At 40.6% G+C, this 13,099-nt stretch overlaps 1 protein-coding gene across 1 annotated transcript in view; it reads left to right on the top strand.

Moving 5' to 3' along the window:
- LOC124595001 (protein TFG-like) overlaps nucleotides 1-13,099 on the top strand; it is a 60,514-nt gene that overhangs the window by 40,804 nt on the left and 6,611 nt on the right. The window contains exon 6 of the mRNA XM_047133551.1: nucleotides 9,688-9,841. Coding sequence (XP_046989507.1) covers nucleotides 9,688-9,841 — 154 coding nt within the window. The remainder of the gene's footprint in view (nucleotides 1-9,687; nucleotides 9,842-13,099) is intronic.

Raw genomic sequence — 13,099 nt, 5'->3', positions numbered from 1 at the left:
ATTGAATGCTGCTTCATGTGACTTGTAAACCTCCCCTTGCCTGACTGCACATGTGAGGTGGGCCAGTCTTGCCGTCTTGGGATGAAACACTTTCTCGATACCTCGTGTGTATTAGGACAGATGGGGACACATTCCTCTCCACAAAGCAACTTCGATTTCTTATATTATTAGTTGATCGTATGTAAATAGCAGTTGCCGTAGATTAGTGATTCCTTGATAATTATACAATTTCCAATTTCTTGAAGATTAATTATGAGTTACAATTGTAACGTGAACAGTGCTTATCCAGTTGCACTTGACATTGAAACTTCAGTGACGGCGGTGCATGTGGTTGTCCCTCCACCTATGTGGTGATTGCATTTTGGGTATGTGTCTTCGCGCTGTACGGCGGATCCTCTGTGTTGTGACTGTGGACACCGGCTCCATGAGGGAAGCCCCTGTGTTTCACCACCTGTGTGTCACTGGATTGCCTGGCTTACCAGAGAGAAAAGAAGATCCAACAATACAAGTCCCTGTCTCATACGGAGGCTCGCTGAAGGTATAAGAGATTCCATCCAGTGTCACTATCTTCAAATTTTTTCCTCTGTTACTTCGTTTCCTCCTTGTACTTCTTCTTTACCCCAGCCTCGTCCCCCTCTCCCCTCCCCCTCCCTTCAGTTTCCAAGACCTCCTGTCCGGGAGCTGCTCCCCCTCCCTGGGCGAAGAAGTGCCCCCTTTCTTCGGCACCTGCCCCGGTGATTGAGCTCCTGGCACCTCTCTGCCTGGTGTGTCTGATGCTAGAAGACTCCTGCCACCACTTGGCAACGAGATGCACCATCTGTGTGCCCCAAGGTCACCCGCTACCTTTCGGTTCCAGATCTTGCAGGCACCTGTCCTTCCCCTGTGCCCTGCCCTCCTCCACCATGACCACTCTCCCATATTTCGTGGTCATCAGACATTCTGTCGGAACCGTGACAGTTAGGGGGAAGCATCCGGCGGGGTCTGCACCTTGGTTTGCTCCAACGTCATTAGGGACTAGATCCCCCAACATACCAACCTGGAAGCAATAGTGATTCAAGTGCAAACTACTCCCGCAATCAACATTTGCAAATTCTACCTCCCTCCAAGTAGGCCACTTCCATACATTGAACTGTCTACCTTCATCCAGCAACTCCCACCCCCATTTCTCCTCCTTGGGGACTTCAATGCCCACCACCCACTGTGGGTAGTCCACTTCAGAGAATAGGGGGTCTCCTAATTGACCAACTTATTATGGACCTCGATTCGTTTCCCCTAAATGATGATTTCCCTGCACACTTCAGTTCCGCTCATGGCACCTTTACTGCTATCGATCTCACGATCTCCTCCCCTGCCCTCGTGGCTTCCCTACGTTGGTCATCCTATGACGACCTTTGTGACAGTGACCACTTTCCGGTGATTCTATCATTCGCTTGCTGCCACCAGGTGGGCAGGCCTCCATGTTGGGCATTCCGCAGTGCCAGTTGTCCTTTATGTACATCTGCTGTGCACTTTGACACCTCCCTCTCGAATTCCATTAATGTCAGTCACGCAAGGGCGACTCTGCCACTATTCTTCACGCTGCTGGCACTGCTGTCCCCCTACGGTGATGGACCAAGGACATCCAAGCTCCATAGCCTTCTGGGCTGCCAGCGACGGTCAACTGTCCAGGGTCCTAACCTCCAAGGTGCTCTGTGCACTGATCCACTGGTCCTCGCAGAACCCCTCGCGACACACTTTGCGACAGCATCTGCGTCCTCTTCCTATCCTGCCACCTTTCTCCAACAGAAATGCAGAGTTGAACAGAGCCCCCTCTGTTGTGTCCCACACCATGCTGAGCTCTATAATGAACCTTTCACTGAAAGGAAATTCTTGCAGGTTCTTGCCCCGATTCCATTCACAACTAGATGATCCAACACTTGGACATTCCCCAGAGGCAACATCGCCTCAGGGTCTTCAACCGCATTGGTTTCACAGGTGCTTTTCTGTCACAATGGCGAGACAGTATAGTTATTCCTGTCCTTAAGCCTGGGAAGAACCCAACATCTCTCTGGTATGGTGCCTAGACCACAGCTTAGGACCGATCTTGTGGTGTCACCGCCAGACACCACACTTGCTAGGTGGTAGCTTAAATCGGCCGCGGTCCATTTAGTTCATGTCGGACCCGCGTGTCGCCACTGTGTGATCGCAGACCGAGCGCCACCACAAGGCAGGTCTCGAGTTACGGAATAGCACTCGCCCCAGTTGTACGACGACTTTGCTAGCGACTACACTGACGAAGCCGTTCTCTCATTTGCCGAGAGACAGTTAGAATAGCCTTCAGCTAAGTCCATGGCTACGACCTAGCAAGGCGCCATTAGCCTTACCTAGTTTGATAGTTATCGTATGAAATGTCTCAACAAGAAGAGCGATGTACCACAAGGATCGAATAAAGTTAAGTATTCGAGGAGCTGCATACTTTTCTTATTAGCTTTCACTACTTATCCTGTTCCAGAAGTCACGCCCGTCTGCGTTAGATAGCGTGCCTATCGGCCCCCTCAAATAACACTGTGTCGGCACTTCTGTCGACACATCTGATCTATTCCAGGGTCCTAAGATCTGTCATCCCTACGGTTTTCCAGCATCTTGTATGTGCCACCCTTGCAGAGTTCCAGGGTGCCACCATCTTTTACACTGTTGGTTCCAAGACAGTCGATAAGGTGGGATATGCTTTCACGTCTCCCACTGGCTTAGAACACCATTTATTGCTGGAATCAAGTAGTGTGTTCACAGCAGAGCTTCTAGCCATTCACAGAGGCATCCTTTTTGTTTCTCAGGCCTGCCTCATCAGTGTTTTAATTTAAACAGATTCAATGAGCAGCCTGCAGGCTATCGATCGATGCTACTCTTGTCACCCTTTGGTCTCTGCTATCCATAACCTTATGTCTGCCCTTGGCCATGCCACCTGCTCAGTTGTCTTTCTCTGGGTCCCAAGACATGGGGGCATCGCAAGGAATGAACTGGCTGGCTGTGTGGCTAGAGAAGCAGATACTTAACCCCCCACCCCCAATTTCGTTTCATGATTCCAGCTGCAGATAAGTGAATTTATGTCAAATCTCTCTTTGGCCAAAGATGGAGTGACATCTTGTGCACTACTGCTCATAGTAATAAACTGTGCACAATCAAGGAGTCTAATGCAGTTTGGCACTCATCCTTCCACTCTTCTCAGAAGGAGACCACAGTTTTATGCCATGTACGCATTGGTCATACCAGGCTTATCCATTGTTTCCTCCTATGTAACGACCCTACCCCACAACATGGTTGTGGACCCAGACTGACAGTATCCCACATATTGGTGGAATGTCCTCTTTATTTGGCCCTTCATGGTAAGCATAGTCTTCTCCATTCCTTAAATTTAATATTACCAGATGATTCGTGGATGGTTGAACTGATACTCTGTTTCCTTCGTTAAAGTGATTTTTATTTCCAGATATAAGGTTTTACTTTACTCTTGGAGTGTGGGCAGGGTGGTTGTGAGTGGGACCTCTTTTTCAGTCTTCTTGGTCTGGGACCCCATGACCACTCCCCCATGAAAAAAACCACCCTTTTTTTCCAGTTTTTAGATTTGGTCTCAATTTTTATGCCTTTCATTGTGTGTGTTTTAATCTTCATTATTTTATTATTTGACTCCCCTGACTGGATCCGTCCACTTTCAGCAGACCCTCTTTCTTCTGTGACTAGTTTCGGAATTGTGGGACTGACGACGTCGCCGTTTGGTCTCATAACCCCTCTCAATTAATCAATACCCATTCTTTCTGAACACTGTTATCTGATGTTTAACCTCACAGACTAGGTATTCCTTTTCTAAAATAGCCCTGCCTGTGCGTGGGTGTTCAACACAGCTCACTTCTGGATGAGATGTGAATGCTACACCCACTGAGGTGCAGCTCTCCATGTGTTAGTTTTCTGTACATTGAATTGCAGACTCATCCATCTGATTTCCATTTGACCACTGCATCTAAGAAAAGAAACTTCCCAGCCATCCTCCACTTCAGCTGTAAACCTTATGTTAGGATGCATAGCATAGTGAACCGCTGCAGCACTTCTCTGCCATGAGGCCAGATTAAAAATGTATATTCAGTTTATCTGAAGAAGCAGGATATATGGAAGAGAGTGCTGTTCAACAACAGATCTTCAATATCCTCTGTGAAAAAAATGACTGGTAAAAGAGGTGAACCTATGGCTGGTCCATCAGTTATTTTATAATAATTGCCACCATACAGAAAATAAGTGATCTTAAGGGTGTGCCGTAATAATTTCTCGTGTTTAGCATCAACGTGGTTTCCCCTTTCACAGAGGTACCAGCGGAACGCATTTGAAAACTATCTAAATATAAAATACATATTAGTCGACTGGATGTTGAGAATGTGTAAACTATTGACTGCTCATTTCTTCCCTGAAATTTTAAAATTATTTTGGTGCACCATGAGGACCATTTATTTTTTGTGTAGTGGAAATTATTGTGAAACGAAACAGATCACTTTTCTAGCCACCCATGAAAATTAAAGAAATGTTGTGACATGTTACAGTCTTGACAAAATTATTTAATTGGATAGATAAAAAATCTACTTACCAAGCGGCAGCAAAACACACACATAAAATATGGTTGTAATTGGCAAGCTTTCAGAGCCAGTGGCTCCTTCTTCATGTAGAAGCATTGAAGGGGAAGGAAGAGGGGTGAAGCAAAAGGACTGGAGAGGTCTAGGATAAAGGGGTAGATTTTGGGAAAGTGATCCAGAACCGTGGGTCAGCAGAAACTTACTGACTAGATGAGAAGGAAAGACTATTTTATGTGTGTGTGTGTGCTGCCGCCACTTGGTGAGTAGATATTTTTATCTATTCAATTAAATAATGTTGTCAATAATTGATTGTTTTTGTTGTCATGTTATCGTCTTGGCGTGAGTGTGACAGTGCTTTATGGTGTTCCTTGGGAGCGTGGAAACAGTTTCATGGTCCAGTCTATACAGATTGTTGCCAATTGCTGCGTTTAGCATCAGTGTAACCTTAAATATAGAAATTAAGAATAATCGGTGATGGCTGTTAAATATAAACAAGATTTTATTTGGATACACGAGAATTCTTGTTCATGCAACAAACTATTGGGCCCGTGGCATAAAGAAAGCAGTTGAAATCAGACTAAGTGAAAGCATCTTTAATAGAGACTCTTGCTATGCATTTAGCAATGCATAGAAGCATGCAGTTGATAAAGAAAGAGCACAGAGTAAGACTTCTCATTGTGTACTCTCAGAGGCGAGTGATTACACTGTAAGCAATTCTGAATAGTGGGTGCAAACATAATCTATGGATGCAGAGGACGCCACCTCAGTTCATGCAATTGTTGTGTTTCCATGATGTAATTCAGCCCGTCAGATACAGTCCTCTGCGCATAAAAGTGGGAGTCTTGCCAGGTTCATGACAGTCTGACTCTTACACTGACGATGATGGTGGAGGCAATTGAAAGCTTGGGATTTTATCCAAATTTGATGCAACAACTAGACCTATGACTTTTTATCCAGGGCTCTGTCACGAGATGCTTCATAGCCCTGTTTCTTCATTCTTGCGCTACTTTCAGTTCTGATAATCCTCGTCATTACATTTGTTACAGTATTGTACTGTGGGATTAAGAGATAAAATATAATTGATTTCTTGTTTAATATGCAACAGAAACACACAGATTTATTTATGGTGTTATGATTTACAATTTTTTGAGTAATAGTCATTGTAGAAACATTGGCAACTTCAATTGTTCTTGCACCATAAATGTCTCATCTTGCCACAGAGGTATCGAATTTTCAGTAAATTTCAGGGAAGTAAAATTGTTTATTAATTTTAAGCTTCTGCAACATTGGTTTCTTATGTGTGTAATTTTGTTCCCATAAACCAGCATCAGTTGTACCCTTTATTTTCAGCCATACCATTGCATTTCTCACTGACAAAAATAAAAAGTTTCAGACAACTAGCATTAAATCCAGCTCCTCATATATGTCATTCTAATACCATACACACTTCGACAATGGAAAGCCCAGGAAGAATCAGAAAGTAGGTCCCGGGTTCGATTCCCGGCCAGGTTGGGGATTTTCTCTGCCCGGGGACTGGGGCATGTATCTTGTCATCATGATCATTCATGACAGTGACTAGATTGGACTGTGAAAAAATTTGGACTGTGTAAAAATTGGGACTGTATGGGCGCTGATGACCATGCAATTGAGCACCCCACAAATCAATAATAATAATAATAATAATAATAATAATAATCAGCATCAGAAAGTAGGGTTCCAGTGCCTGGAGACATTGGCCATGTGTATGAGAGTTGTACTTGTGTGAATGTGTGTGGGTGGGTGTTCAACTTCAGGACTGTATCCAGAAACTTACAAGTAGATATTTTAGCAGTATTTTTTAATTGTGTATTTCTGTGACTCAACACCACTTCTGTGTAGTGAATAGCAATCTTTCCGCTCCATAATACCAAACCCACTTAGCTGTTTCTCCACTGCTCGCATTATGCCTGTTTTTGGTGGACTGTGCAAGAATGTATCGTGTCCGTTTTCTGGGGATTACATCACCTGTATCAAGACCCTCCAGTGTGAATAGCTATAGTGAGAGGTAGCTGGCACCTTACACTACATTGCCATTTGGTTCATTCTCCTATCCCCATCCTGGAACCGCATCATCCTCTTGTGAGAAAACTGTTTTGTACATGCCACTTGTTTTTAAAAGGTGCCAGAATAAGTGAATTGTCACGTGTGAACAGGACTTCGCAGTTTCAAAACTGCTGAACTATGTTAGATTTTTCTGAAATAATGTATCAGAATTAAAGTGGCCAGTGTCTTACTTAAGCAAAATATGGATTCGTGTATATTGTGCTGTGAATAAATGCTGGCAAAGTGTCCAATGGGTATTGTCAAACAGAAATGCCGATCAGCTTAATTGTTATACTACACAAGGCATTGGTGTACAGAAGTGTAGCCTCTGGGCAGTGCTCTGCTCGTAAGGATACTGGAGTGTATTCTGTTACTGCCTCCCCTCCCTGTGTGTCTACTGTAAATATGAAGGTGCTGCCCCTGTGGCCCACGTACTCAGTTTGCTTTGCCTGTTAATGACTTTATCATCACTACTAAAATTGTATGATCATGGCGAGCCCATTTATCACCTAACAGGGAATGGTAGAAAATACCGAGTAGACTCTTAAATCCTACGCCAATCACTTTCATGGAGTACCTTGTGCATAAACTTGTTCTTGAGAAATAATTCAGGAGTGCAGTGAGAAAGCCATGTAAGGTGGTATGAAATTATGAACCACTAATTTATGAAGGTATAAATGTTGTAGGAAAGTTTTGTTACACTACAAATACTTTTGGATTAAAGGAGACCATTCACCAAAAAGCAGGAGTGTAGAGTTGTCGATAGGCACACAAAATGAAAGAAAACTTGCTAGCTTTTGGACTAATCCTCTTATGACGTAGAAATGCAAAACTGACACTGTTTGTACAGTTGACACTGTGTAGGGAGGTGTATGTGTGTTATTCTAGCTCATAAGAGGATTGCTCTGAAATCTGGCAAGTTTTCTTTCTTTTTGTTTGTGCCTATTGACAACTCAGTGCTTCTGCTGTATGGGGAGTGGTCACCATTAATCGGAAAGTATTTAGAGTCTCATGAAGGCATTGAACAGTTGTGGGGACATTTGAGCAGCTGTCAGCTGGTGAGAATATTGTGCAGCGGCTATAGCTTGACTGCTGTGGAAGCAGGCTGCAGGAAGCATCTAGAAAGACTAGCAGGGAGCAATTAATTTCTCTGGTGGTCAGAGCTAGTGTGGGAACTCAGTGGCATGCTTGTGGAGCATGCAGAGAAATTAAGGCTTCAGATGCATGAAATAGGGAGACAGTCTAATATTTAGTGAAAATGCATAAAACACCTTACACACGTGTCACAAAACAGCTGAAAACAGCTTATGAATTGCGACAGTGAGATGAGCTCATGTAAACACAATACTTAAAAAGTTACCAACATTTATAATTATCATACATTATGAAAATAGATACCTAATGAGCAATGAACCCAACAGCCAAGCAAGATTCGTGATGCATCATATGAAAGATTTTGTGTGTGTGTGTTTTTCGATCTTACATCTGTTCAATGGTGAGGTTATCAATGCCCTAAATGCTGATGATGTCAGCAATTATGGCAGCAAGTTTTACAAGGAAACAAATTAGTGATTCATTACAAACAATTTATTTGTGTATAAGCATATAATGTCATAACTGTGTATTCCTTCACATGATTGCACTGTCTCAGGCCAGCATGAGTATCCCCGTTTCCTTATCCAACTGATTCTTACGTTTAGGTAACTGTAATTTGATGTTCATAATGTATTTAAAGTTGTGTTATGACAAGTCAGGCTGCAGCTCTGAATGTAGCAAGAATTTCATAAAGTTATGTATTATTATTATTATTATTATTATTATGAGATGCCAAAGTGACCCAGAGTATTGATTATATGACATTGATTATGTGTTCTAATATGTATAGATGTGAAATTTATGTTTAAATTTCTTGAATGGTGGTCATTTTGAAAGTGTGTTGAATAGCATAGTGCCCGCATGACCAGATCCTTCTAACAGTTTTCAGAGTAGAGCTTGAGGTCTTTTGTCGGGTGCTGGAGAGTGTGATAAAAACAGAGAAGTTTGGGTAACCAAAGTGCTGTTGGGCTTCAGACTTGGAATATTTTGTGATCGCGAGCTGAACACATGCGAACATGTCAGGGCCTTGAATTACATTGACACAGAATTTTCAAACCACTTTTGGTGACTGTTTCTTTTTCAGTCACACGAACTTAACTCTGTTTAAATGTTTGTAAGCAACAGTGGAATTTAGTGATTTTGCTGCATTTCACGATTTGAATTGTGTAACAAACCTGTTTTGTATTAGTCGTGATAATCTGTCTCAGTGATGAAGAACTTCAGATTACACTGTGAACCCTATGAAGTTTTGTGATCTTGAACTTTTAAGATTTTGCTGCTGGCTCTTCATGAATTAATATATGGCTTCATGGATTTAGGCCTGTTTGTAAGTGCTCTACTGGCTGTCACTATGTAACTGCATTTCCTTTACTCATTTTAATGTTGTTCAGTTATCAATTCAATGTGTGGCCACTAGTCACATACATTTGTGTGGTTTTTTTTTTTTTCTTTTTTTTCTTTTTTTTCTTTCCTTTTTTTTTTTTTTTTTTGTTTTTTTGTTTTATATAAACTTTGGGTTGAAATTATAAACAACCTGCTGTAGATAAAAACATTGCTATACAGGTTCCTTTTAAATATTTATTTGTTGCTCATAACTTGTTTTATTTCTCTAAAGTCTACAGTATTTTAGGACTTCAAGATTAATTTTATGTTAAAATATGGCCTTGAAAGCAATTGTATATGACCATCCCCTACTGATTTCAGTGAGTCATACTGAAATATTAGATCATCATGGAAAATCTTTAAGTGTAAGAAAGGTTTTCAGTGCAACTTCCCCACTTCAAATTCAATAGTATCTGAGTTGGTCTTAAGATCGGTCCTCTTATTTCCACAGTTCCTATTCCTAGATTTGTAATTTTGTGTTTTTATGTATTCAGGGCTATAATTTTATTGTTATTATTATTATTTTGTGCAGATTACCCACGTTACCCTGTGGCATTTGTTGGTGGGCCTGTAATGGGACAGCAGCAACCACCTCCACACATGATGGTGCAGGGTGCTTCAGGTCAGCAGCCAGGAGTGCCACAGAATGCTTATCAGCCATCATACCAGTACCCCTCTGTACAAACGTAAGTCACTGGAATATTCTGTATGAAAGTGCACAAAGAGTTGTTAGGTTTGTCAATTACACTACTGAATGATTGATTGTGATGTGTGTCAAACTTGGTTCTTGATAACATCAGTCCTTCCTGTGCTCACGTAGGCTGGGTGCAACCAGATAAGTGGTCTGATTTTCACACACTCTGTTTTTGTCATTGGTTTCTTAGTGATTTGTGTCCTCAGAGCCTCTCCTCATATATGAAATACCAATCATCATCCCCTAACTCCAATACCAGGTTGGATACAGCCAGCATTCATTGCACAACAAGAAATCTTTCTCCTTCAGCACTTTGGCCCTACTACTCTTCTATCCTGCATCTTACCCAAAACTGCCCAGCTTTCAAGAGGAGATAAAACCTTTATACATGTTATCATCAGTATAGCTTCGTGCTCAACATATCCCAGCTGTTTTCCTCCTGTGCAACAGTGAACCACTTTCTCTGTTATATTCCAAAGTATTCATGCTTTTCTCTTCCCTATCAATTTCTGTTTTCTTCCTCTCCTCTTATCTGGTAATTTTAACCTATTGTTTCCCACACTTCTGATGAGTTGACTCATTTGATTCCCTCTAAACTGCTGTAATACATTCCTGTTAATGCCATAACCTTTAACAGCAACATAGTGAGGGCAATTCCTAAGACAGTATTAAAAAGATTTACAGTTTCCTGAATACCGTAGATTCTATACTATTTATTATTACATTATTATTATTATTATTATTATTATTATTATTATTATTAAAATATTGAAAGTTGACTCACTGAGGTGGTCTGGTTACATGTAAGGGCATGAAGGGTCCAACATTAAAATGTCAAGTAAATGCAGAAATAAATAAAAAAAATTAAAAAATGGTGAACATATATCTTGAACACATACAGTTGTCACCTACTAACAGACTACTCTGACCATAAAAACTTCTATTAAGCTCTATAGCCTGTCCAAAATACTTGGAAATGACACTTTAGCAGGAACACGTGGAGAAACCGAGCAAAGTTATCATGTCCTGCCCGGAACACATGTAATCTTACATTTCATCAACTTGCTCAAACTCACTAACTATGTGATGTTCGAAGGTGGAACCACATCAGTATCTTCTGGAAGAGCTGTACTATCTTTTATTTGAGGTAACAAATTTTTAAGGCGATGTACAAAAAGCCTATAAAAACACATGTACTGACAATGTTACTGAATTTTTAATGTAGAGGGTAATTATTTTGTAATTGATTTAGAGAAGAAATTATGTGAACAAAATCTCAAGAGTGGATCATATTTTCATTTGCCCCAAACTGGGATTTCATTGGAAATCTCTAGCACAAGATAATTTTGAGTTAAGTGTGATGCATGATGCTGTGTTCACCCATAAAAACCTCGTCAGCTGTCCATTTGCTTTCATTTCCAGAAGCAGAATGCTAGGTTTATAATTAGCCCATTATTATGTTTTATGAGAAACCTATCAACTTATTTGTAATAGAGCAAAAAATATTCCTCTTAATTGTGGTGAGGAAGCTTTCTGGTTTGGAAGGAGGATTAGGGGTATCAGATACACTACCTCACTAGTGCAGCAATTATAATGCAAACAGTGAGAGGGATTTCTTTTGTTCAATGAAGACTAAAGTTACTGAGATTAAATTAATTTGACTCTGTTGTTGAAAGCAGTCTTCTTATTAATAGTAAATATGTATGTAAATATAATTTTGCCATATGGGTACACTACCATATTTACTCGAATCTAAGCTGCACTCGAATCTAAGCCGCACCTGAAAAATGAGACTTGAAATCAAGGAAAAAAATTTTCCTGAATCTAAGCCGCGCCTGAAATCTGAGACCCGAAATTCGAGGGGAGAGAAAAGTTTTAGGCCGCACCTCCATATCGAAATAAAGTTGGTCCATTGTAACACGAGACACAATTTAGGTCGAATGGATGAAGATACAGCTACAGTAGTTTGGTTCGAGTTGTAAGCTAAGCAGTTAAGCTTTACCATGTAGCCATTGCTATGCGGCAGGCGCTCCATCCATATTTATTGGGTATCCTTCCTTTTTCACATGCTTCATCTGCATTATTGTACTGTGTCATGCATTGTTTGTCTCATTCTGATAATGAGTGTTTACGACATGTCGCCGCGCGTGGCATGCCTTGCTTTTGTGCGCAAGAATTGTATCATTAGTGAAACAATGGCAAAAGACTGCTATTTGTTGTTACTTACACTGCTGCTTTCTTTGATAATGATCAACAAAAACCAAATATCAACAAAAACCAAATAATAGACTGCATATGATAGAAAATGTTCTGAACGAGAGTTTAGTGAAAATTTTTCTCCATTTGAAAATCTTTGTAGACGTCTCTTTAGTACATTACATTCCGCACAGAAATTAGTCATCTTAGATTTAAAAATCTAGTCAGTTGCCTGCTTCATTTCTGACTGTATCACTATCCAGCATAAGAATAATACAAATATAAACATGACATGATATGTATATTCTCCCACGTTTGCTGTTGTCTCACTCTAGTTTCGTAGTTTATTAGGCAGACACGATTTAAATGAGATAGCAGCAAACACGAAAGAATACATGGCATAATGTTTACATTCTTAGTATTCTTATGGTGAAGAGAATACTGCATGTGATTCACGATTCATAAAAGTTCCTATTAGCAACAATCTCTTGTCACAGGTAGGAAAAAATTCAGAACGTAGAGTTGGCCATATTGACATACATCCCAAACAGTCTTGCCAGCCGGATTTTCGTAGTAGATTTTTAGTGATGACTTCAAATTCAGTGTGTATTGTTGTGGTCTTCAGTCCGTAGACTGGTTTGATGCAGCTCTCCACGCTTTTCTATCCTGTGCAATGCAAAGTAGCAAAACTTATAAAATAAGAATGAAAATAACTTAGAAATTAAATGCTGAAATTTAAAACAAAATTTTATTAGGTTTGTAATACATCTTGTAATGTTTAAAATATCAGTCATGATTCTGAATCACTATCACTCAATTCTTTGTTGCTCATTTCTTCATAGAGAGCATCGTCCTCCATACCATCTACTGCATTGGATAGCAAACATTTTTAAATGCTTGTTGCACAGTCTGGTTTGGAACACACTTCCATGCATCATAAATCCATTGGCACACCTGTGACAAACTTCCACATTTTATGCGTCCTGTTGGTGTCAGTTGTTTGTCACTTTTCGAAAGCCAATCTGTGTACATGCGTTTAAACTTGTCGCGTCTT

Source organism: Schistocerca americana, chromosome 1 (assembly GCF_021461395.2).
Source record: "Schistocerca americana isolate TAMUIC-IGC-003095 chromosome 1, iqSchAmer2.1, whole genome shotgun sequence".
Taxonomy (NCBI): Eukaryota; Metazoa; Arthropoda; class Insecta; order Orthoptera; family Acrididae; genus Schistocerca; species Schistocerca americana.
The sequence above is the reverse complement of the archived record's forward strand: the minus strand, read 5'-3'. Positions and strand labels throughout refer to the sequence as shown.